This window comes from Knufia obscura, assembly GCF_036327395.1.
Source record: "Knufia obscura strain CCFEE 5817 isolate CBS 148926 chromosome Unknown scaffold_9, whole genome shotgun sequence".
Classification (NCBI taxonomy): domain Eukaryota; kingdom Fungi; phylum Ascomycota; class Eurotiomycetes; order Chaetothyriales; family Trichomeriaceae; genus Knufia; species Knufia obscura.
In genome coordinates, this window is record NW_027042695.1 from 277425 (window position 1) to 301541 (window position 24117).

Below are 24117 nucleotides of genomic sequence, written 5' to 3' on the forward strand. Positions count from 1 at the left end.
CAAGTTTGTCAAGCAACGGGGCCATTCTCGTCGCTTGTCCTAATGTGATGTACTACGACGAATGCAATCCTAGACGTCCGGTGCAGCCCTGTACCCCGTGCAATTTGTCGTTTTTCAAGCAGTTAAGCACATCATCGCCCTCGGTGCTTAATTAGGTGTTTTGCGCTTAGACGTCCCTGACACCCCAATATAATGCCCGGAAATCTCCACGGAGCTCAATTTATGGTACGGACAAGACCGATCAATCGTTTTCCGTACTCGAGCGACTCTGGTAACGATGGACATGCTTGAAGGCACAAATATCCAAGGCATTATGCTTCTGGGACTGGCTGGGCGGACATTTGCTCTCGTGGATCTGTTGCCGAGGATAGTAACGCACATAGTACTTTAGGCCTCGAGCATCAGCTCAGAAGTGACCGTGTTAGTTGCCCATAGCATGTCAATGTAGTGGTTGGTACTGGAAAATGACATTTTTATTTGCGACGTGAATTTGTTACCTTCGAGTCTTCAACTGACCTTCGGCGGTTACCAAAAGACCATAACCAGTCGATAAGTGTCAATATCCCCCGGTCTGGATAGGCAATAATCTTGTACAAGAAACATAGGCACGAATATGGACAACTTGAGCTCAGGAGCCGGAAATGAGAAGTTGTCTTGATGTCTTCTGCCTTGGGCAATTCAAGCCAACTCATAGCGAGTAAGTGGTCTATACTCTTCTGTTCGCTACATGTGATCATACATCAATATAAGACAACATAGGCTGCTGCAACACGACGGTACATGCTCAGCATGCAGCTGGCGACCTTCCAGGGTATCTAATCTCTCGACCTGCGACGGCTCTTCCTCTTTCTCGTATCAGTGTCCCCCGTACTCCCAACCTCATCCCGAATGCTGTACTTCCGCTTATTGACGCCTTGAACCCGCTCATCCCCATCATGGCTTCGTTTCCTCTTCTGCCTCGTGCTCGAATCATCTGCAGGCTTCTAGCTAAGCAGGTTCTTCAAGCTTGGGCTTGCGCTGGCTCCGGGCCCAGGTCCGGCGGTTGACGACCGTCTCTCTCGGCTGCCATCTGCCATGGGTACATCCTGATGAGTGAGGCGTGGGCTTTCTGAGACGCGACTCCTTCCTGGCCCGGGTGTGCCGATGTTGCCTTCGCTTGGCCGGGTTGCTGGCGTCTGTCCGGGCTGTTCAGTCGCGCTTGATGGCTGGATCATACCCATAGCAGAGGGTGCTCGTTGCGGTACATGTGACGGTGGTGGCGGTCCGTACCCTCGAGGTGCACCGTATGGCAGGTTTGGTGATTCGCCTGCACGCTGGTGGTATGGATTCGAGCCATTTGTTGATCCAACGTGCGGTGAGCCTGGTTGACCTGGTGGTGGACCGGCCAGTGAATGTGCGTATGGGCCTGGAGGCGGTGAATGTTGAGCAATGCCGTTTGGACGAGGACCAGGCGGTGGCAGTCCACCAGGTATTGCATAGTGAATCGGTGGATACGGGTAGCCAAACTCTCCTGGTCGGTGATATGGTGGAGGGGGACCGTAGATCGCTGCAGGATGAGGACCAGGAGGTGCACCATTTATTATCGGCGGTGGCCCAGGATATGGTGGTCTGCCATTATGATATAGATGCGGTGGCAGAGGTCCAGAAGGATGAAGGCCTGGGTGAGAATGTGGAGGTCCATCTGGCGGCGGTTGTGCTACTTGCTGTTGAGGCATCACTGGAGTCGGATGAGCAGGCGGTTCGTGAACAGGCTCGGCTCGAACCCCAGTGCGACGGACTTGAAAAGGCGATGACGGAGGTGTCTTTTTGTTCGTATGACACTTATGGCATTGGTAAAGCGTTTCTGCAGGCACATCCATCGTGTCAACATCAATTGGTTCAGGCTTGACATCAGCTGGTGTTGGAACAGCGAATGCTGCTGCGGGCGCTGGCGCCGAGGCTGCGGACTGGTCATGTAGCTCGGGTGATGGTGGTTGTGCACTGCTACTCGCCCGCAACGACGTACTCTCGGATGCTGGAATTTGCGCCGTAGTGTTTAGCTGTGCCTCTGGGCTCGATGCCTTTGGTGTTGAATCCCTGTTGACTACCCACCACTTGGGGCTGAATTCTGTGGCGCAAGTGCAGCATTTCTTCTCGGACTTGACCCTGAGACCTTGAGACGTGGGAGGGACTTCGTGATCACCACCATTGACTCGGGGAGACATTGGGGAAGGGGACCGCGCATTTTGTCCGGTAATAGCTTCCACCGGTACTGGCTGATGAGCGTTCCCATTAATAGTTGATTGTCGGCGAGGTGGCGGCTGAGCCGCGGTGGTCGATGCCTGGAGGTTCGACTGGTATTGAGCGGCTCGTCGGACAGTCCCCGTGACCGTGGTATCCACTTGCTTGTACATACGAACAAACTCCTGTAACGCAGTAGATCCTGAAGGTGTTGTCTCGAGCATGTTATGCACCACGGTAGACACGGGATGATTTGGACACCAGATACCTGGCACAGCCCGTCCGCTTTCTTGGTCGAGCTTCATTATTTGTACAGAGTCCCTTCGACTCGATTTGACAGGAGTGATGTCAAACCCCAGTATCAACTTTCGTTGATGAGCGCACCCAACATGGAAACTGTTGTTGCAGGAGGGGAATTGGCATGTAATGGTTGGGAAGCCTGTTTCGTTGCAGAACTTGCACGGCGTCTCGAAACGTTCCTTTGGTATGAAACCGACACCTTCTGCCGCGTCCAAGTGCTCTGCATCGCCGAAGCGGATCTCCTCTGTCCACACTGCACAATTTACGTGCATCCAATTGTTCCAGGCAGTGCGCTTGAGCGGCTCTCGAGGATCGACAGGGCGACCTGCAGCTAGCTGGTCCTCGCGCCACCTCCGACCAGCTTCCTGAACCATTTCGCGCTCAGCACGCTCTTTCTCCCTTTCGCGATCAGTCTTCTTCTTGTGAGAGACTTTTGGCGGCTCCATAAGCTCCTGAGGCGTCCGTCGAACGGGACAGAGTACGCATTCATAATTCGTGGAGACCAGCGTATGATGATCGTTCTTACACATATCACAGTACCACGGACCTGTCCCCGTAGGTACGTTGACACCATAGCATGGCGCGTGCACATGCAATCTGCAATCTCTGCACTTGAGCATCTTATGATCAGGATGATTGATGATGTGACAAACAGCACACGGGTGTTCTTTGACGCGTGGCATCTCCGGCTTGAGAGGCTCCAGTTCGACAGGTTTCTCTGGGACCACTTTCTTCTTCTCGACGACAGGTTCTGGTATTGGGACATCGGCCTTGACCTTTTTCTTGGGCGGCTCATCCGATTCGACCATCGCTAGTGGCACGTCAATTCCGGCCGAAGTTGCGATCTGGGCAGTGCTCTTGGAAATTGTGTCTCCAGCAAAATTCTGCGCCTCCAAGACGATACGCATCAGCTCCTCGTCGACCTTCCGTTTTGATGCACGACCACCTGCAATGGCAATCTTTTTCGCAATCTCCTCGATTGGCTCGTACTCAACAGCGTACCGACGCCACAGATATGCACATTTGCCGCACAGAGCAGATATCAACCAGTTGCTCTTGTCTTTTGCGTTCTTGGAGCCAAGCTCGCGAGGCACTAAGGTTCCAGGAGCTGTCGCAGGAGCCCTTCGCCATAATCGTGACGAGGTCGTGCTGCAAAACTTGCATTTGAAGCCTCGCCTGACTTTCGCAGCCTTTTCGTTGTCGAAAGCAGAGTCATCTGCAGCATCACCCACATCATCTTGAAGCTTGGCACCATTTGCATCCTTTTCAACTCTCTTGGAATCCTTCTTCGATTTGCGGTTTTCATAGTTGCCCCAGATTTCCCTTCCTCGCGGGGTCTTCTTCCACATGTAGTAGAACCGTACGACGCGGCTTTCCTTGATAGTCGGACTGATGTAGCGCGCGACAGCATGCAGCTCGCTACCGTACATGCCAACGCCCTCTTCGAAACGCTTGAGCTCCTCTTTGCTGAGTTCCGGCAACTTCAGATCATTCTTGGCCGACACCTTGCGCATGACCTCGATCGCTTTTTCGGCATCATAACCGTTGTCTTGCAGCTTTTCTAGGCCCTTAGTGCGGATATCCACGTTTCCTTTGCCCAATCCATAGAGAGGCGCAATTTCCTGATCACAGCGAAGCAGAAATGCATCAACTATTTTGTCGTAATTCTCTGGTCGTGTATGTTCATCGAGGCCTCGCTCGGAAAACTGGGAAGGATCTGGCATCTTGAAGGTCAATTGAGCAGTGTACTCCTTCCTGCCTTTGACTTCGATCGGCTCATCCTGTCCTCTCGCCACATATCCTGTAGGCTCGTCGATTACCCACTTCGGCCTTTTTGGTCTCTTGTCGTTCTCCAGCAGTGCAGCAGCCTTGTGATCTTTCTTGCTGTTTACCATCGGCTTATACTTTTTCTTAGCTTCTGCTGGCTTGATGAACTCAAGAGGCCTACCGTGCCACACCGTGATACCTGCTTGATGTCGTGGACCAAGTCGAGAGCTCGCTCTAGGATATATTCGATCATCGTAATCAAGCGCATCTTCTGGCTTTGAATGTATGCCGAGATAGCGCCATAGCCAGAGGTTCGCTTGGGCGAGCTGAGTTGCTGTGGGTGAGACATGCTCGTCCATTCCAGGACTGTTCTCACCAGTGGTTCCACCCTGAGCAGGTGTATCCTCCTCCTCGTCGAAACTCTCGGCTTCAGCGAGGCGCGATATTTCGTTATCGCTCATAGGAGTGTGTCTAGCCTCCATTTTAAGTTCCTGAACCCGACTGCATGCAGCACATGCCCAAGCGAAACCACGCGCCGGTTTTCTCAGCAACGGTGGTCGAACGCACGACATGTGGTACGTATTCTTGCAGACTGCACAGTCGACTGACAAATGGTTTGAGGCGAAATCACCGCATCTCTTGCACACTTTACTCGCACTGGTCAACTCTCGACCACGACCAACCTCAACAAGCACGAATTTCCAGCGCTCATCCAGAACTTTCTTGACACGTCGGGGTACATTCACGACCTTTGCGGTAGGGATGACTTCGTAGTATCGGTGCATATATCTATCAAACAACTTGTCGAACCAGAAAGAGTCTCGCTGTTTCCGGAAGTCGTCGAGATCGGGAATATCGGCCAGGTGTTGAATGTTGCACTTGCCTCGCATTTGTGAAAGAGGGCATGTATCGGAATGCATAGAAGCGAAGACGACCCGTGTGTCCTGTACCCGGCGCTGGATGTCTTTCGGCCGGTAAAACCAATTGACTCGTACAGCCTCGACCGCGGCGCTCGAGTCGTTGTCAACGTGCAGAAATTCCATGATTCTGCCGAAGTAATATGGTTCACCCGGCGGTTCGCAGAGGAAGTACATATGGTCATTGACTTGTATGGTTGTCCCATCATCAGCAACCAGTTGCTGTCTATTATTCAGGCGCTTCCGACTTTTGCTAAAGCTCAGCATGTTCGTTTCGATGAGCTGCGCTCGCGACGCGCTGGGAGGGCTCGGGACCGGGTTCGGGTTCGGATGTGGAGGCGCAGGAGGCTGGACGGTGGTGCTGCTTTCCGGCTGCTTGCGCTTCTTGGAAGCGGCATTCGAAGCTGGCGCGACATTGTGAGCGCTGTTGGATGCGAGTGTTGCGCTTCCCGGACCCGCCGCGACACCCGTGCCATTGACCGCAGGGAAGCCATCGCTTACTCCACCTACGTCCATCTGTTGCGTGGGCAAGGGCACAGATGCAGCAGATTTTTTTTGAGCCTTCGGGTACTTCCCAGTCGCCTCTATCTCCATGTCTATCTCCTTGTCGTCTGCATAATTGGGACGAGCCCTTCCGGGACGGTTGCGCGACCTTGTGCCGTAAATGCCGGAATCGTTTGCTCCATCATTGCCAGCTGTGTTTGGCTGATCAGAAGCTGTAGATGCAGTAGCAGTCATAGGCTGTGACTGGGGCGCAGATGGCGCGGTAGGTGCCTCGGGTGCAAGAATAAGATCGCTACTAAATGCGGTTGGACTTGGCGCGTTTGAGACTGGAGCGCGACCCAGATCACCCAAATGAGTGGCCGACTCCGAAGCCGCTCCAGCGGCTGAAGTCGAGGACATCGTGCCTCAAATCGCACGATAATTTGACCTTCCAATATCGAATCGTCATTGCATGTCGAATAGACGATCGTGGATCAGTTTGCCAGTCCGTGCACAAGTGCCGCGATGGGTGGTCGACGACAGAAGGTCTAGTAACTTGGACGCCGGCAAGACTTTTGTAGTATGGAGTTGATGTCTACGCCGGGAGGAGAAGCAGTGGCGGATGAGTTGTCCCAGCTGTGAAAATGCGTTTGGGAAACGACAAACGGGTTGAGGTTGGTAAGAAAGATGAGAGAAGAAGGGTGATAGAAGCGAAGAATGTGGCAGTGGGACAGGTTGATAGATGTACTAGTCCGACGAAAGCCCGGTGGATCCCAGTAATTGGTGACAGTAAAAGGAAGGGACCAGTAACTCAAGTAGGGCCTCAATGATATGGTGCCTCATTCAGATGCTCACGTGCCGGACGACAGTACTGAGCCACACAGCCGAGGAGTGCACCGTAGGCAGAGTCCGTGGTAGGGTGACGGCCACTTTGGGTATCGGACTGTGTCTGGCGCAAACAGGCCGTTCGCTCGTGATAGCGGTAGCTGAAGGGTAAACGCTAACGACGAAGATGGAGGGAGAAAAAAGAGGTGGAAAGAAAACCGTTACGCAGGTGCATAGGCAGGATCAGATCGAATGAATGGAACGCTAAAAGCCGAGAAGTAAATCAAGCGCAAGGCCAGGAAATCGCGGGCCACGAAGAGACAGAGGGACAGACAACAAGAAGAAACGAGACACAAAGAGACTCGCCGCTATGGTACCCACTTTTAGCACGCATACAGTAGCCTGTCAAGAGCGGGAAAGCTAAACCCGGATCGTCAAGGGCGATGAAGGAATCAACTGTGCTCAGGGCTGCTGTGCTGTCAGGCAAGAGTCTTACTCGAGGCACAGCACACTATTCCGCAACACCAGAATGATAGAGAAAACTTTGGGCTGAGCTGAGAAGCTTACCACGAAATCGCTTGGATAAAGATCAGCGACATCCGCATACCGTTGCGTGCCGACTTACAACCAATCAAACCATTGGCAATAATTTGCCTAACCACCAAATCGTAAGAGCGTGTGAACTCTGCCGACCCTCATTCCTACAATATGCAACTATCTTTCGTAACAGCACGAAGAGAAAGTAGTTCAGGAATGATGGGCAGTACCTCGACAAGCTCTTTGGCTTCATCCCACGACCGTGGTTCGATGTGGTCAGATTGAGATGCGGTCGCGAGTGGATCTTGCAAGCTCCGCAACTGTGAAGGTTGGCGTTCAGCGTGCTCCTTGGCGCCAGCCGAAGCCATCCCTGCTTCTTCGCCTTCCGTACCTCATTATCAGGACAAGAAAGACAACATCTGTCTATGTTACACTTGAGCCATCGCAATTGATGCACTATATCTTTTGAGTCGACAACCCTTTGGTGTTCGGAATCCATCATAGCTCTACCAACAGCAACAGGGAGGAAAGGAATTTATCGATCATTAACACTGATTAGATGGCGAACGGCAGTAATAGTGCCGGTCGGGCTCGGAGTCCAGCCCATGCAAGCAGCATTTTATGGGTGCAACTCAACCTTTGCACCTTCACATCTCAGTCTGGCAGCTTCCCGAAGTCGATATCGGCCACAACTTCTTCATAGCTTGCCTTTCTGCTCACATTGCTCGGTAGTGGTGCCTTGTATAGTAGTCTGTCTCTGTCACAGTGTACGGTACGTAAATGACAAATTCTAGCTGTTTCAGGGAACACCCTACAGAGCCATGATGTGTGCAAGCTCAGCACATTTGCTGACGAAATGAGATGTTGCTCTCGGCGCAGGAGCAAGTCTTTCAGCACGTTAGAATTGACGTAGATGCTTGGCTGTTTCTGGAAGTGGCTCTCCTGTCACATCAGAAGCACGAGACGAGCGTACCTTACTCGTTTGAGCTTAGTGTAGTCGAAAGTGTGGCCAGCCCTTGCTTTGGCTTGTTTGTTGCGTGCAACGACATCACCCCATTGCAAATGCAGTGGTGCCTGCATCACTCACTGCGGCGTGTCGCTAAACTTCAGTAATATGGGAAAGCACACAGGCATGATACATTCGTTTCATCATGATCGTTTACTGGTATGGTACACATGATCATTGCCGAGCTATTGGACAGCACCAAGCTTTTGTGTTATCGCCTGCGTAGAAGCTCTAAGCTTTATGGCAGTGAGTTGGCAGCCTTCAGTGCTTACTAATGGTCGAACCGGGCCAGCGAAGCAGGTCAATAACAATTTTGTTACGTCCGTCGACCTCACAAGGCGACAGAAGTTTCATCCAGTCTCCATAGCAGGTACTAAGCGCGCTTTTGCCGAGACTGATGCTGAGGGTGGCGCGGCACAATTCAGTCGTCAGAATGATACAGAAATTCGAGCTAGCAAGATCGTCGAGTGCTCCGATGAGCATGTTGAGGAGGTTCAACCATATCGACCAGGCTCAACGCCTAGTGTGACGCAGCATCCTCTATTATCTCTTCGCCATCCGAGTTATGACCTGCCAAAACAGCTTGTCGAGAATTTTGCAGGTCTTGGTGTCCATGCTATCTATCCGTGGCAATCTTCATGCTTGATGCGGAGTGGTGTGCTTTCACAAGCCAAAAACTTGGTCTATACAGCACCAACGGGTGGCGGGAAGTCTTTGGTTGCTGATGTCGTCCTACTCAAGAAAGTCCTACAGAATCCTGCCAAGAAAGCACTTCTTGTCCTTCCTTATGTCGCCCTCGTGCAAGAGAAGACTAAGTGGCTGAGGAGGCTTGTTGAAGGTCTTCGAAGGGAGGAGTGCTCAGAAGGACCAGGCATGAACGCACAAAAGTCGAGGTCACCAGAAATCACAGTCGTATCCTTCTACGGCGGAAGCAAGAGCAAAGCCACATGGTCTGACTGTGATGTCGCTGTGTGCACCATAGAGAAAGCCAATATGCTTGTCAACTCTGCCATTGAGGAAGGCACTATTGGTGACTTAGGCATAGTTGTGTGCGATGAGCTGCATATGCTTGATGACGAACATCGTGGCTACATCTTCGAGCTGATGCTGACGAAGCTTATGTGTCTACAGCTAGGCATACAGATTGTGGGCATGAGCGCCACTCTCGCGAATCCTGAAGTCCTTGCAGATTGGTTGCGGGCAAAGTTCTTTGTGGCAAAATACAGACCTATCCCTATCCATGAGCATCTTGTCTATGAAAATACCATCTACCCGAGCGCAAATTCGAAGGAGTTTTTGAAAACGGCAAGTCAGCTCACCAGCAGCGATCCTACACAAAGGCCATCTCAGCCAACACGCATCATCGAAAAGTCGCTGTATCAGGAACTGTCCAATCCACTGACGAATGCAGTTGTGGCGCTGGCTGCGGAGACCGCTGAGCAAGGCTATGGAGCACTAGTCTTTTGCAATAGCAGAGCATCCTCGCAAGCTATTGCGTGTCTTATTGCAAAGACTTTGCATCACATTCCAGCGTCTGCCGAAGTCACGGAGCGTAGGATCGACGTACTTGCGTCTTTGCAAGCTCTACCAGGTGGTTTTGAGCCTCGTCTCTCGGACACGGTACCTTCTGGTGTCGGCTTTCATCATGCAGGACTGACAATCGAAGAACGAGATATCATAGCCGAGGCATACGACAATGGTACTCTCAAGGTCATCGTCGCAACATGCAGTCTAGCGGCTGGCATCAACCTTCCTGCTCGCAGAGTCATCCTTAATAGTGCAAGGATGGGTCGCGACATGGTCGGTCCGGCAATGCTTCGTCAAATGCGCGGTCGAGCAGGCAGAAAGGGGAAAGACGAGATTGGCGAAACCTTCCTCTGCTGCCAGAAAATCGAGCTCGAACCGGTGGCTGAGCTCCTTGAGGCAGAATTACCCGCAGTTATGAGCTGTCTAACTCCCGAGAAACGAGGGATCAAACGTGCAATCCTGGAGACAATCTCAACACGCATGATCTCGACCTATGAAGGCCTCCAAGAATATGCACAAAACTCACTCCTTTGGCACACGGCACCAAACCATAAGATGGTTCTCGACATGCTTGATGCTGCCATCGTCTCCCTCCTCAAAGACAAACTAATCGAAGTCACCGAATACGACACTTACGCTCCCACCGCGCTCGGCAACGCCATCGTAGCATCAGGTCTAACCCCAGAAGACGGCCTCTTCGTCCACGCCGACCTCCGACAAGCCCTAAGCTCCTTCGTAATGGACAGCGAAATGCACCTCTTCTACCTCTTCACCCCAATCCCCCACCAAACACAATCCTTCGCAACGACAAGCGAAGTCGCCTGGCCCACCTTCCGCTCCCTCCTCGAACAACTCGACGACCCATCCCTCCGCGCCCTCCGCCTAATAGGCATAAACCCAGCCCTCGTCAACCAACTCGCCAACTCCGGCCTCGACAATCTCCCCGAACGCACAGAAGACGAACTCCGCACAGCAAGAATCTACAGACGCGTCTACAGCACCTTCGCCCTCCGCGACATCTGCAATGAAACACCCATCAACACCATCAGCCTGAAATACAACCTCCCCCGCGGCACAATCCAGAACCTAGCCCAAACATGTCACGGCTTCGCAGCAGGAATGATAAAGTTCTGCCAGCGAATGGCAACGCCAATATCCCACTTTGCACCCGACCAGTCACGCAATCACGACGAGAGCACGATCGGCCCAGACGCACAGTTAATCGGCGCGGGAACACCAGCTCGACCCACCATCACCAACTCCGAAGCCAGCGGATTCAGCATGCTAGCCGCAGTCCTGGAACACATGCAAAGTCGTCTGTACGCCGGTGCCCGCGCGGACCTCCTCGAGATGGCACAGGTTACATTTGTCAAGGGACGGATGGCGCGCTTGTTGTATGAGAACGGGTTCAAGAGCGTCAGGGCGCTTAGTGAGGCGGACGCTAAGAAGGATATTCTGCCGATTATGATGGGGATAAGTGGGTGGAAGCCTAAGCAGATACAGAGGGACGTGAATAGGAGTGCGGCTGAGGAGGGTGATGCGGAAGCGGGCGATCTGTATGAGATGAGGAAGAGGAAGTTGGAGGAGAAGTTGCTTAGGAAGGCGGAGATTATGGTGAGGAGTGCGGCGGTGATATATGAGAGGGAGGTTCTTAGGACTGCTGATTTTGAGGAGTAGGACTTTGGGAATATTGGTGGAGATTTGGTATCTGGTATTGGGTGTAGATTATTGGTGTTGTAGGAACAGTGTAGGAAGCTTGAGGCAAACAGGGCTGCAGTGCCCAATGAAATTGTCCAGCCTCGAACACAGTTATCTGGCCTGGTGCTGACGGCCCTCGGCCGAAGACACGGATACCATCACCCTTTGCGTATAGATAAAGTCCAATCTGCGCCAGATGAACATTGTCTATGGCATGCCACTGGTTGTAATTCATGGATCCATATTTCTCATAATTCATTCAGACCTTGTCTTTTGCCCGGCTCACGAAGCCACCTTAGGCGCATACTTCGCCGCAGCCGTATCAAACAGACTCTCCTTCTCCGCCAGATCAACCAATAACTGGTGCTCAGCATCCCTACTCCTCAGCATCTCCGCCAGCTCCTTCGCCCTCTCACCCTGTCCCTTCCCAGTCACATATTGCAACACCAGCGCATTCGCAATAGCCTGCACATCCGCACTCTCGCTCTCAAGCGCCTGGTTTAGTGCGCTCTCTGCCTCCTCGTGCCGTCCCAGATGTAATTCAGCCACGGCTTGTGCCACCAGCGCAGTCGCGCTCTGCGTGCCGGGTGCACTCGCCAGTTCTTCGAAGACGTAGTATGCACTTTGGTACTTCTCTTGTCCTCCGACTCGGAGATGCGTCCATGCTTCTGCTAGGTTAACGAGGAGGCTATCTTGTGCCCATCTCTTCGCAGCCGCGACTTCCTTCACTGCTTGATCCGTCCGGTTCTGCTGTAGGTGGATCTGAACTAGTAGCCCCACCGCCTCGAGACTTCCCTGGTGTCTACCCAGTAGCTCCACGGCTTTGGCGTACTCGCCGTTGTTGGCTAGCACAGTCCCGGCACATATCTGCACTGTTGAGTCTTCTGAGTCTGAGCTATCCGCTAATTCTGTGGCTGTCGAGAGGTCGTTCTTCGCTAGCGCTACTATTGACCTTGACGCTGCGTCTTTGTTCTTTGAGAGGGCGGACACGACTTCTCGTGACTGGCCCAGGGCTATCTGGGCTCTGTACTTGAGTGTTTGTGCGAGGGGCTTGTTGTTGCTTGAGAGGGAGGAGGTGTCGAAGTCCAGGACTGATTGGTAGGCGTGCGTGTAGAATGCTGTGGTTATGTTGAGGAGTTCTGTGGCTGGTCAGCGTGCTTCCGGTTTGTGTTGGGCGTGTAGGACATACCACTTTCGCCGGAGAAGGGATCCATTGTGGTGTATTATGGTATAGTGGTAGCTTAGATTCGGACGGGCTGGTAACGACGAGATATCAAAGTCTGGGTAATTGGAGTTCACGGGGCGTTCGCCAGTTAGTATCAGGCTAGTTATCTCAAGTGCTTGTATCCAGTATTGCTGCGATGTGTACTTTCGAGATCTGAGCATGTGGTTCGAGCATTCCCAAAGAGGCAAGTGCGGCGAGGAGTCTATCGATATGCTCCTCGGCTGGGGAGTACTCCTGCTGTTGATAGCAACGGACTGAAGGGGTCAGCACATACCAAGCAGATCCATCCCATCACTTTAGGCCATCGAATTTGAGTTGAACGCGACTACAGCACACTTCCGAAAGTTCACATCAAGATGAAGCCGACCAAATCGATGTCTGGCGGCTTTCAGTTCCTTCATGGCGGAATAATCCTCGACTATCGAGCAGCACAGACCAAGTCAGCCATGAGCAGGCTACGAGCGAACTACCATCTTTTCCTCAAAAACCAGCCGAAGAAGCCTGAATCATCACGACGACATATGAAGATTCGGCCATGGAAGGCACCAGTTGTGAACTACTAAGCAGGGAAGGTGCGATTCGTGTGCAGCAACACATGGCAGATTCGCGGTCAATGTATGAACAGATGGGTGTCATGTTGGGCGCACAATGGCGTTCGGGTCGCACAGACAGCATATGCGGAAAGTCTTGATTGTCTAGATACCCACGGCTAGCAGGATATCTCAACTCACACCACTTCAACTTTTACCATGGGCCTTCCACAATCGCAGCTTAGCCCATGACATTCTTGTGCGGTCCATTGTACTGATCAAGTGGAACAGTATCAACCATACACGTCGATGCGAACCCTTCTGGATATCTGCCACCTGCCACTTCAGTATTGCTGATGGCTTTCCTGATCTCCTGATCCTCCTCCTTGCTAATGTTCACCTTCAACGATCCCATGTTCTCGTCAAAGTTCTTAGGCCTTGTCGTGCCTGGAATGGGGAAGATCAGAGGATCCGCGTTCATCAACCATGCTAGCGTCAGCTGTCCAGGTGTGCACCCCTTTTTGTCCGCAATCTGCTTCAACGTGTCCACAAGCTCCAAGTTCTTGTGGAAGTTCTCCTCGTTGAATCTCGGCGCGAACGATCGGAAGTCACCTTCTTCAAAGTCCTCGCGGGACCTGATGCTGCCTGTCAAGAACCCTATGCGGATATGTTAGCTAACCTTTGCCGGCACGACTGGTGTTGGGGCGTCTTCACCTCTTCCTAACGGAGAATAAGCAACGACGGCGACACCGAGCTCGCGACATGCTTGCAGTATGCCTTCTTGCTCAACCTCCATGGAGAATGGGGACATCTCCATCTGTACCGCGTCGATATGGGCAACCTTGCATGCTCTTCTGATCGTATCGGCGCTGACCTCTGACAGACCAAGATACTTGACCTTTCCTGCATCTTGAAGCTCTTTCATGACCTTGACCGTGATCTCAATAGGCTGGTCCTTGTCCGCTCTGTGCATGTAATAGAGGTCGATATAGTTCGTTTTCAGGCGTTGGAGGGACGTGTCGCATTGCTGGCGGATATAGTCTGGGTCATTGCGCACACTGCGCTCGCCAGTCTTGGGGTCCATGTAGTTGGCGAACTTGGTAGCCAGGAAGATCTTCTCTCTTGCGCCAGGATTTCTGAGATTGTCAGTACTTCGCCATCGTCCGCTTGGGGCCGGCAAAACGCAGGACAGCCTACCTTTCGAACCAGCTATAGCCATGTCAGTATTTCACTACCAGGGACAGAGGCAGAGACTGCCTACCTTCCTAGCAAGTCCTCGTTGTCCATGTACATATCCGCAGTATCCCAGAACAGCTCTCCACTCTTGTAGACATGGTCGAGCAAGGCGTAACGCTCCTCATCTGGCTTGGGCTTCCCATAGAAGGCTGAGAGACCCATACAGCCGAAGCCGAGTGCTGTTACTTCAGGACCATTCTTGCCTAGTTTCTTGGTGTCATGGGAGCCACCCAGGAGGCTGCTCACTTTCTGTGCAACTGCGGATGCCATTGTGGTTGTTCTAAAGTCAGGTTTCGCAAGTACAAGTGCTTTGAACGTGAGAAGAGCGAAGGCAAACTAGTCTTATAGGAGGAGACTCGTCGATAGATATGTCTTGGGGCAGAATCCCCACTCACCTTTATGTCCATTATGTCCATAAGGCATGAGCTCATGGCTCCATTTGCCCTGGTAGCTATCGCGATTCGTGATCAGCAACATGCTTTGCGATCATGTGGGGGTAGCGGAGGAAAGAGTCGAATCCCGGACATACGAAAACAGAGTTCTGGATTCGGCAATTCCTTCATCCGCAGCGAACCGTATCCCCGCCACTCTGCTAATCACCGATGCTTCAGCAGCTAGCCTTTCCATCGAAACAAACATAGCATTATTAGTAACTGGACAGGGACCACCTCCAGGAGTAGCATGAAAGCTCACAACGTGGTAGATACGCTTAATCATGACCGGCGGTCTCCTTGAGTCTCTACGGTGAGTGTCGCGACAACGGACCGTTTCACCGGACGAAAACGTTCACCAAGGCGTCCAAGATTCATTTGAGAAGTGTCTGGAGGGAGAAGAATATTAATCAGACCTGGCAACTTTCCAGCAGCTCTCGCATCAAGCTTTGCGGCCAGCAACCTTCTCGACATAGTGCGACAGGAAGATGAGACAGATGAGGAGTACTTTATGCGCTAACGCCGCTGATGAGGAGCAAAGATCTTTGGATGAGAGAGCTTATGAACTGAAGAGGCAGTTTCCAGAGAAGTATTTTCAGGAGCTGTCTGTTGAGAATGAATGGGTGACCAAGTCCAAAGCATATATCGAAGAAAGGCTGCAGCAGAAAGACCTTTGAGAAAAGATACTAGCAAGCTGCAAGCACAGGTACCATCAATCACACTTCTTCTATTGCCTTTGACTCAGTTGCTAAGGCAGCCTTTGCAACGTAGTATGGCCCTTGTGGTTTGCCCATGCCAACAATGCGCACCCATGTGCCAGGGCAACTGTGCTGCTGCAACCAGTGACGCTGGGCACCATCAAACCCAGGAGTTCTGCCTATACCGTCCCGGTGACAATTAGGAAAAGTACAATGCCAGATAGTCTTGATAACAGGGACGACCTCTTTGAAATCTTCTTCCTAAACCCTAACCCAGTCTTCTTTGCTGTCCCAACGGTATCCCTTCAGGCACGACCGCTCACAGCTGCATTCTCTTGCGTCATCAACATCGTTCAAGCACTGTTCTCGGCGGTAGTTGTATTTGCTGTGTGGATCCTTGACAATGGGAAACGAATCGCTGCATGACGAATTGCCATATCTATGAAGCTATTCCCCTTTGGCAAACAGCATGTCTAGCACCTATCCCCAGTCACCTCACTGTGGCGACCACGACTGAATCCAAGCAATACTGCTCCGAAGAATCCACGCTGCCAGATAGGCTCGTGATCAATCTCGCAGTCGGGGCAGAAGAACCTGGGCCCGGTGATATGGCGGTAGTAAAGTCAGTCCTTGGATTCCGTACAAAACGTTTGCCTTCGCGTATTGAAACGTTCTCGCCGGCATGACAGCGTCCAACGAGCTTCTCTGTCACACCTGATCCTTCAGATAAACGATTTAGGTCCCACGAAGCATACTGTCATATCTGTTGAGTGAAGGCACTGTCGTGGAACAGAATGTGTTTAACTATGCATTGGAGTTCGCTCTGAGAACGGTTGATTTGGCGGACGTACTTTGCCACACATAAATCAATCTGAGCCGAGAGCGGTGTTTTAACATACCAGAGCCCCATACACAACATTGAGAGGAGAAGACCATCGCATGCATAACGCACAGGATGCAGCTCCCCAAGAACTCACACCCACTCTTTCGGCTGCTTGAGCACTTCTAGCAGCTCTAGTTCTTTCTGATGAGTAGTATTGAGCTCATCTTCATCTAGGATGGGTTCGACACCAGTGCCGGATATTGGATGCATCTAAATCAGTATTAGCATGCTTCTCTTGCCGTATTTGGCTCAACTTTCATAAACCCATCTTGCGGAGAGCGGCAAGCTCATGAGGATGCTCTCGATTCTGGCTCCGGGTGTTCCTCGGTATCGTTAGCATGACTATGTGAACACGAAGGGGCCAATTTCAACTCACGTAAGCCGAAGCTGGTACCCCTATCATGGACAAGGTTGAATTCGACATATCGACCGCGGCGAAGCTGCTGCCATTCTTTCTGCTCTGGTGTGAACGGCATATCCTTTCTTCTCTTCAAGATTGGCAAATATGAAGGCAGAAACGACTCAAGTCCGCTTGCGCAGAACTGAAAGATCTCTTCTTGGGGATTCTTTGCAGAAGGCGCACTATTGGCATCTAGATCATCGAAGAAGATGCCGCCGATACCTCTCGCTTCGTCTCGGTGCGGTATCCGGAAGTAGACATCACACCACTTCTTAAACTTTGGGTAATAGTCCTTGTCGTGCTTGTCGCAAGCAGTCTTGAGGGTCTTGTGAAAATGCTTCGCGTCGTCCTCAAAGAGGTAGCTGGGCGTCAAATCTGTACCTCCTCCAAACCACCAGTTGTGTTTCGCCTGTCCTGTGGCATTGACTGGGTCTCGAGGGTCTGAGGTTTCGAAGTATCTGTAGTTGAGATGCACGGTTGGCGCCATAGGGTTGCGAGGATGTAGTACAAGCGATATGCCAGCAGCAAAGAAGTTGAGCTTGTCCACGTCGGATCCCACGAAGGACTTGTGATCAGCTCTCATCTTCTCAATGGCGGGTCGGTTGAGCTCTCCATAGACGATACTTGTATTGACACCCGCTTTCTCGAAAACGTTGCCTTCCTGCAATACACATGATATGCCGCCACCGCCCAGTTTCCTGTTCCATTCGTCTCTCTTGAACTTCTGTCCATCTATCTGTTCCAGCGCAAAGACGATTTTGTTCTGATGCTCCTGTATCAACTTTTCCATGCGCAACCGCATCGGGGAGTGTCTAGTGATCTGTGTCCTCCTCTTCGTTACTTCATCGACTTCAGCTAATGTTGCACTCTGAACGGGGGCTTCAGCTTGGGCCGGATCGCGAATGTAGTTGTAGGAAAGAGCTCCCAGCACTGCTATGCCAACGGCGACCTGCGCATAGGCATAATTCTTTCTTGCTGGTTCTTGTCGAGCTTGCGGAGGCTCAGCCAGTCGTCTCGAGCTTGCTGAAAGCCATCTTTGCTGAACAGGAATCCTTGAACCACATCTGCAATGCTTAAACGAGCGGACAGCGGGCCCAATGCTGCTGGTGCCCTGCTTGAAAGACATGGTGAACAAATGATCACGGTGAGAAGGGCATACAAGGTCAAATAATTTACAAGCTCATTTTATTCTCATGGCCGACGGTATCAGCTGATGGTGAGGGTCGGATCTCATGATGGGATCTCACCACGAAAGTCATGCTCAAAAATGTTCTTTGCAATCGGCCGAGGAGCTCCCCCGTGCTAAAATGTTTGACACGATTGCCTCTGCCAGCTGACTCATCGTCGCGGCTGATCACGCGTCAAGGTGGAAGTTGCAGCTCGAGGCGCAACTTCACTTATCGCCGCGTAGCTTGCTCGTCAAGTATCAGTATCAACCAAGAAGTATTCCATACCCCGACGAAGGACAAGACGTTATCCGTATGAACACGTAGAACCCGAGCGAAGCAATCACTGTAATGAGCCAGTTTATTGTCGCTGAACAAAGGGCCGCTAATCCACGTGCATTCACTCATTCTTCGGGCGCTTCGAGCTGGTTTCGTCGTTCGCCGCTCTCGTTGCCTCTCTTCCATTGTCAACACCGGATGAGCAATCGTAATAGTAGCCTTGCACCATCTCGTGTCACATCCCTAGGCCAAACAGTGGCCAAACAGAATTACTAGATTACAGAGATATCAGCTGCGGTACAAGTGACGTGGCATGTGAAGCCTGGCTTGGGGGTGACTCTTCTGGTTGCTGAGGCTGTTTGTCCGATTATTGGTCAGGTGCCATTATTTGCCTGCCGACGCAAGTGCACCGGCTGCGGGGTCCTTTGAGTGGTTCATTCATCAGTGTTGCCTTGAATCACCGCTCTTAGTCTTGACTACCTTACCACTTCCATCTCATCTTGCCTTCTTACACAATCATCCATCCGACTACATCGCACACACCTACAAATACCGCTACCCTTCGAATCATCCAACCACAACATCATCAAAGAATCTCACCTCACACCGCCAATATGCGATCCAAGTTTAAGGACGAGCACAAGCTGGAGAAGCGCAAGGCCGAAGCCGACCGCATTCGACAGAAGTACGCTGACCGTATTCCTGTATGTCGCTCGCCACTTCCTCGCTCATCACAGCAAAATCGCTAACAAGTCCTAGGTCATCTGCGAGAAGGTCGAGAAGTCCGACATTGCAACCATCGACAAGAAGAAGTACCTCGTTCCAGCCGATCTGACCGTTGGCCAATTCGTCTATGTTATTCGCAAGCGAATCAAGCTCAGCCCAGAGAAGGCCATCTTCATCTTCGTCGATGAAGTCCTCCCACCAACCGCTGCCCTCATGAGCAGCATCTACGACGAGCACAAGGATGAGGATGGTTTCTTGTACATCACGTAAGTTGCGTCAAGTATTGATGGATGAGCGATTACTAACATGTTTGCAGATACTCTGGAGAGAACACCTTCGGCTGGGAGGAGCTATAAGCGAATGATCATGCCTGCAATGCGATTGCCGAACGAAGGATGAACCAATGTATTGTGCTACGGAGTGGCGGGAATCAAGGCGTTTGGGATACATGAATTCCTACAAGAACACAACAGATCATAGCGGCTGAAGTCATAGCTGAGAAGGAAGACAAGAGTCTTGCCTGAATACAATGCTTGAAATGTGACGAGGCAGAATATCCGTGTCCGCGGGAATGTTGTGCATTGCAAATTATTTGTGGGTGGTTGACTGACCATACAGCAGAGCGCTAATACTACTTTCGACACAGCACTAATTGTTACTGTTCGCGGTTAACACAAGCTCGATCCTCGGAAGGCTTTGGGGCCATTTTGATGTCTCATTGCTTTGGTCAAGGCAGTAGCAGCTATGCAGGTGCGGTAGAGGAATATTTTGCAATGGCTGAAAGCCTCCGAGACGGCAGCTCGGTTTTGGGTCAACCACGAGTCATTATGGCTCGCAGTACCAGAATGAAGACTCTTTATATCTTGACTTTGGTCTCTACCCCGATGCGTTGACCATGACCCATAGCGAGTGGTTACTCACCCTGCTGTGCTTCATCGAGGGACATATACTTGACAAGACCTGGTCTCAACGCGGCACCACGCAGGTGCTGCCTCCGGTACGCCCACGACTATCACGACCACCACGTGAGCACATTTCGCAAATCTAGCGTACAACACAAGCCAATGTGGGCCGCGCCGCTTCACTTCTCGCGGTTTCTTCTTGCTTTCCTGGGCTCACCTGCCTAAGTATCAAGATCCCGACTGCTCAATGCTCAAGGGCCTTCCAAGCCCCTCGCCCCTAGCTCCTAGCATGCGCTCGAAACGCTTGCCGTGATGGCCCTCGCCATCGCCTCGCCACCCAGAGCCTAAGATATGGCACCATACTGCCATACCCACTTCGACCCCAAAGCGCACTTTCGACCTCAGTCCAAGAAGTCACAACAGCTCAGTTCCTGATACAAGCATATAATCCGAGCATCCTCATTGCTAACCAAACACCACGACTCGAACTAACGAACATCCTAGCACGCAGTATCTGATCCAACCATCCAATCACGAGGTCTAAAGGATAAAGCTCAGAGACAAGAGTAGCAAGACAAGCTGGTATAAATGCAGCGACCCTAGCGTGCCGATTCATGTTCCTAGGCAAGGAGAAGCATTGCCGGAGGACTTCTACTTATACGGATAGTCTTACTCCGCGTTTCTGAAGAGGGAGGTGGTTGTGTTATGACTGGTGGTGCTGCCGTTACTAATGCTCTGGTACGAGATGGGGTATATGGCTCCGGTATTGTAGTGGCAGAAGGGACGGGTGAGTGAGCGAGGAGTGTGAGCTTAATATGGGAAGGAAGTTGAAGGTGGAAGCGAAGGCTGAGGCTGAGATGGAGGGTAGCATTTTCCTCTAGCACCATATTCGCTGGAGGGACCATCATTCGGCCTACAGCAGTACGTTGAAAACCCCGCTTCCAGCAGGATACCTGTGGGCTAGGCGAGTACGATGAGCTTGTGCAGATGAATCAAGGACAGACGATCGCACGAAAAACCAACGCGAGCCGCAATGGCTGACTTCTTTCTGCAAGTGTGGTGGATTGACTTCTTGCATCGAATCTGCTATGGCACTTATTTTGCGCTATAGCTTTCCGTGGCATTTCCTCTCGTTCCATCCGATGCCTCTTAAAATACCGGCGGAGGTAATGTTGCTTATTCAGACGGTCATCAGCTCCATGTGGCGTACTGAGACATGGACGTCTGTTGTGGTGCTTTGTTGGATGATTTAGTGCCCTTCACACACATTCTTACTCCTCGTCATCCTCAGCGTCATCTCCACCGTCGCCGCCAGACTCAGCAGCCTTGGCCTTCTTCCTCCTCACACGACCAGGTCGCCCACCACCGAATGGCGAGGTAAGAGAGAAATCGATGTGCTTTTGGGAATCAAGTCGGACGACGAAAGATGGGACGTTGACGATCTGCTTGCCAACTCGGATGTGTCGTTGTCTGATCAGGACACGGGCGTGGTGGATGGATTTGGCAAGACCAAGCTTGTAGACGCAGGTCTGCAGTCTTCGCTCCAAGAAATCTTCGACCTTGAGGGCAAGCACGTAATCGAGCTTCATGCGGGATTCGTCGAGGACACCAACTCGGACTAGTCGTCGAATGAGGGCGTTACCTTCGAAGAGTCGCTTGGGGTCCTTCTCTTCGAGAGTCAGAAGTTGACTAGTACCCGTCAGTTTTCTGTATGCTGCTCGTGTGCGATATTTTTGCATACCGGGCAGCACGTCGAATCTTGGACAGAGTAAGCTGGACACGCCACACTTCTCGCTTGTTTCGCAGACCATATTCACCGACGATCTTAAGTTCGGAGTCGCTATTGAGGCGTTAGATGGTAACCATAGACTTGAGCAGAGACAAGCTGCTGCTCAGTGGCCTGGATGAACGTACAGACGAGCGGACTCGAATGCTGCATTTCAGTTAGTATGCGACTGCTCTCCCTGTTATATTGGTGTCTGCTTACGTCTTCGAGGGACCTTGTAGGTCTTTGAGTATGATCTGGGAGCCATGACTGCGATTGTTGACCTAGAGATGTCGACCGCAACAGATATCAAGAACAATTTGCGATCATAAGAGGGAAGTTTGCGGAGGAAGCCGCCAAGACACTAGTGTGTGCGCTTGGCGGGCGTCGCACCTTCCTGCGCATTTTTGACACCACGAAGACGAGCACCACACCGAATCTCAGTCCAGCACAATTGTCCTTCACCACATCGCATAGCAGTCAAGATGGGTGCCTCCCGTGGTCTTCGAAGCGGTACTCGCGTATGTACAATATGAAAAGATGCGACAACCACAAAGCTAATATGAGCGCAGTATGCCTTCTCACGAGACTTCAAGAAGAAGGGCACGATCAACCTCTCAACCTACCTCCAGCACTACAAGTGAGCACCCGCAAAAACCCATACTCTGTTAGAAAGGTCATCAGGACACAAGATCTAACATGAGTCTTTTTCCACCATAGGGTTGGCGACATCGTCGATATCAAAGTCAACGGTGCCGTACAGAAGGGCATGCCATACAAGGTCTACCACGGCAAGACAGGTGTCGTCTACAACGTCACCAAGTCCGCAGTCGGCGTGATCATCTACAAGAAGGTCGGCAACCGATACCTCGAGAAGCGAGTCAACGTCCGAGTCGAGCATATTTCGCGATCGCGATCGAGAGAGGAGTTCTTGAACAGAGTCAAGGACAACGCCAGAAAGAGGAAGGAGGCCAAGGAGAAGGGTGAGAGTGTGCAGCTGAAGAGACAGCCAGCCATGCCGAGGGATTCCAGGACTGTCGCCATGGAGAACATTGAGTCGCTGAACCCAGTGCCATATGACACCAACATCTAAGCGATTGTGGTTGGCTTATGGAGGTTTGCGTTACTCGGGGTCCGAGAGTCGATCGAGGTTTTGCGTTGCAACGACGCTCAACATCAGCAAGTGTGTCAATGAGCACGCTGCTCCATATATGATACCAGTGTCAAGCAGAAGCAATAATTGCGACAGTCATTGACCGTGGCTGGGGAGGCTGGAGCAAGAAGGATGAGATCCACGTTGAATGAATACCAATCTCATGCCGTTCGACACTGACGCCTTTTCTGTTTCAACCTATGCACCATGCCCAGCTCGTGCCGTCCTGTACGACCGGAACCAAAGTATACTAAAAAAAACATTCGCACAAACGCCATCCGGGTATCTTTCGTGTCATCGTGCTGCTTTGCTCATTACTCCTTGTCCAATTCCAAAAGCGCTTTGCGCAAGACAAGCCGTGACTCCCAGCTCAATACCTCCCCAGCATCGGTTTAACCTTATACACCTAGCAGTCCCTTCATCACAATCTCAGAGCTCTTATACCACCTACCCTGCTCCTCCAACAGATCCCTCCCACCTTGCTCCTTCGTGCGCTGCGCATCCCGCACCAACTTCGTAATCTCATTTCTCCTCTTCTCAATTTCCTCTAGCTCCCTCTCCGCCTTCTCACAATCCCGCACCTTACCCGGCATCTCCTTCTCAACCTCACTAATCTGCCTTGCCAAATCCTCATTCTTCCGCCTCTGCTCCTGTAACAACCGTTCCGTCTCCTCCAAAGACAAATCCATCCTCGGATCCTCACTCCTCTCAACCTCCCCTTCCTTCTCCGCAAGCTGCCGCCTCAACTCCTCTACTTCCGCTTCCAACCCCTCAACTTCACCCGGCAGAGTCTCCAGCAGCGCAACAGAAGCATTCACACCATCGTACTTCTCAGCAATCTCTCTCGCTAATTCCTCCATCTCCTGAACAAGCGTCTCAACGCCCAACTTCTTAGCCTTGAGCTCGCTTTTCATGACGGCTAGTTTGTCCTCCAGTGCTGCGTTCTCGTCGGAAGTGGCGAGGATGGGCGGCTCGCCGGCTACACTGCGTATGTACTTCTCTTTTGTGACTTGTTCGAGGTAGCTGAAGCGGAGTTTGGAGAAGAGGTCGCGGTAGTGCTGGAGGTCGGCGGAGAGTGTTGAGGGGGATAGGGAGGCATTTTGGTGGTCTGATGAGTCCCTTGAGCTGCTGTTTTGTGATTGTGAGTGTGGTTGCGATTGCTGTTGTGTCTCTGGGGCTAGTATTGGTTCTGCTAGGGAAAGGATGTTGAGAGGAGCATCTTTGCGTTGGGTATAGATCTCGTTGAGGAGCTGCGAGGGGTCAGATTGCGCCATGACTGTTGGGTTCGTCGTTGGAGGGTTGGTTTGTGTACTGTCCGCATCGCGAAGAACTCTAGATGGCTAGATTGCATTCGTAGATGCAGTGCGACAAGAGTATTGCCTATTTAGGAAAGACGACAACATCGCGTCAGCCAAGATCTGGGCCTTTTCGGCGGCGCCAACG

The 24117-nt window shown here is 51.8% G+C and overlaps 9 protein-coding genes across 9 annotated transcripts; 3 read left to right on the forward strand and 6 right to left on the reverse strand.

Moving 5' to 3' along the window:
• Window positions 1–983: 983 nt before the first annotated feature.
• Window positions 984–6107, reverse strand: SNT2 (putative PHD type zinc finger protein with BAH domain-containing protein; the record flags this gene model as incomplete). The annotated part of the gene is made up of 1 exon (XM_064875848.1): window positions 984–6107. One exon carries the CDS (start codon window positions 6105–6107, stop codon window positions 984–986), a length of 5124 nt encoding a protein of 1707 aa, XP_064728112.1.
• A 2188-nt stretch (window positions 6108–8295) lies between these two features.
• On the forward strand, window positions 8296–11259 carry PMZ80_007441 (uncharacterized protein; the record flags this gene model as incomplete). The annotated part of the gene is made up of 1 exon (XM_064875849.1): window positions 8296–11259. The coding sequence occupies one exon, from the start codon at window positions 8296–8298 to the stop codon at window positions 11257–11259; it is 2964 nt and encodes a 987-aa protein (XP_064728113.1).
• A 303-nt stretch (window positions 11260–11562) lies between these two features.
• On the reverse strand, window positions 11563–12494 carry PMZ80_007442 (uncharacterized protein; the record flags this gene model as incomplete). The annotated part of the gene is made up of 2 exons (XM_064875850.1): window positions 11563–12419; window positions 12470–12494. 2 exons carry the CDS (start codon window positions 12492–12494, stop codon window positions 11563–11565), a joined length of 882 nt encoding a protein of 293 aa, XP_064728114.1.
• Window positions 12495–13276: 782 nt separating this feature from the next.
• PMZ80_007443 (uncharacterized protein) lies at window positions 13277–14541 on the reverse strand (the record flags this gene model as incomplete). The annotated part of the gene is made up of 4 exons (XM_064875851.1): window positions 13277–13660; window positions 13715–14171; window positions 14233–14244; window positions 14297–14541. The coding sequence occupies 4 exons, from the start codon at window positions 14539–14541 to the stop codon at window positions 13277–13279; spliced, it is 1098 nt and encodes a 365-aa protein (XP_064728115.1).
• Window positions 14542–16373: 1832 nt separating this feature from the next.
• Window positions 16374–17809, reverse strand: HEM13 (Coproporphyrinogen-III oxidase; the record flags this gene model as incomplete). Its single annotated transcript, XM_064875852.1, has 3 exons — window positions 16374–16493; window positions 16548–16606; window positions 16660–17809. 3 exons carry the CDS (start codon window positions 17807–17809, stop codon window positions 16374–16376), a joined length of 1329 nt encoding a protein of 442 aa, XP_064728116.1.
• A 933-nt stretch (window positions 17810–18742) lies between these two features.
• On the forward strand, window positions 18743–19210 carry ATG8 (ubiquitin-like protein atg8; the record flags this gene model as incomplete). Its single annotated transcript, XM_064875853.1, has 3 exons — window positions 18743–18832; window positions 18888–19120; window positions 19171–19210. 3 exons carry the CDS (start codon window positions 18743–18745, stop codon window positions 19208–19210), a joined length of 363 nt encoding a protein of 120 aa, XP_064728117.1.
• Window positions 19211–21027: 1817 nt separating this feature from the next.
• RPS9B (ribosomal 40S subunit protein S9B) lies at window positions 21028–21789 on the reverse strand (the record flags this gene model as incomplete). Its single annotated transcript, XM_064875854.1, has 4 exons — window positions 21028–21445; window positions 21498–21596; window positions 21671–21689; window positions 21744–21789. The coding sequence occupies 4 exons, from the start codon at window positions 21787–21789 to the stop codon at window positions 21028–21030; spliced, it is 582 nt and encodes a 193-aa protein (XP_064728118.1).
• A 217-nt stretch (window positions 21790–22006) lies between these two features.
• On the forward strand, window positions 22007–22614 carry RPL21A (60S ribosomal protein L21A; the record flags this gene model as incomplete). The annotated part of the gene is made up of 3 exons (XM_064875855.1): window positions 22007–22042; window positions 22094–22161; window positions 22242–22614. 3 exons carry the CDS (start codon window positions 22007–22009, stop codon window positions 22612–22614), a joined length of 477 nt encoding a protein of 158 aa, XP_064728119.1.
• Window positions 22615–23072: 458 nt separating this feature from the next.
• On the reverse strand, window positions 23073–23948 carry PMZ80_007448 (uncharacterized protein; the record flags this gene model as incomplete). The annotated part of the gene is made up of 1 exon (XM_064875856.1): window positions 23073–23948. One exon carries the CDS (start codon window positions 23946–23948, stop codon window positions 23073–23075), a length of 876 nt encoding a protein of 291 aa, XP_064728120.1.
• Between the last annotated feature and the right edge of the window lie 169 nt (window positions 23949–24117).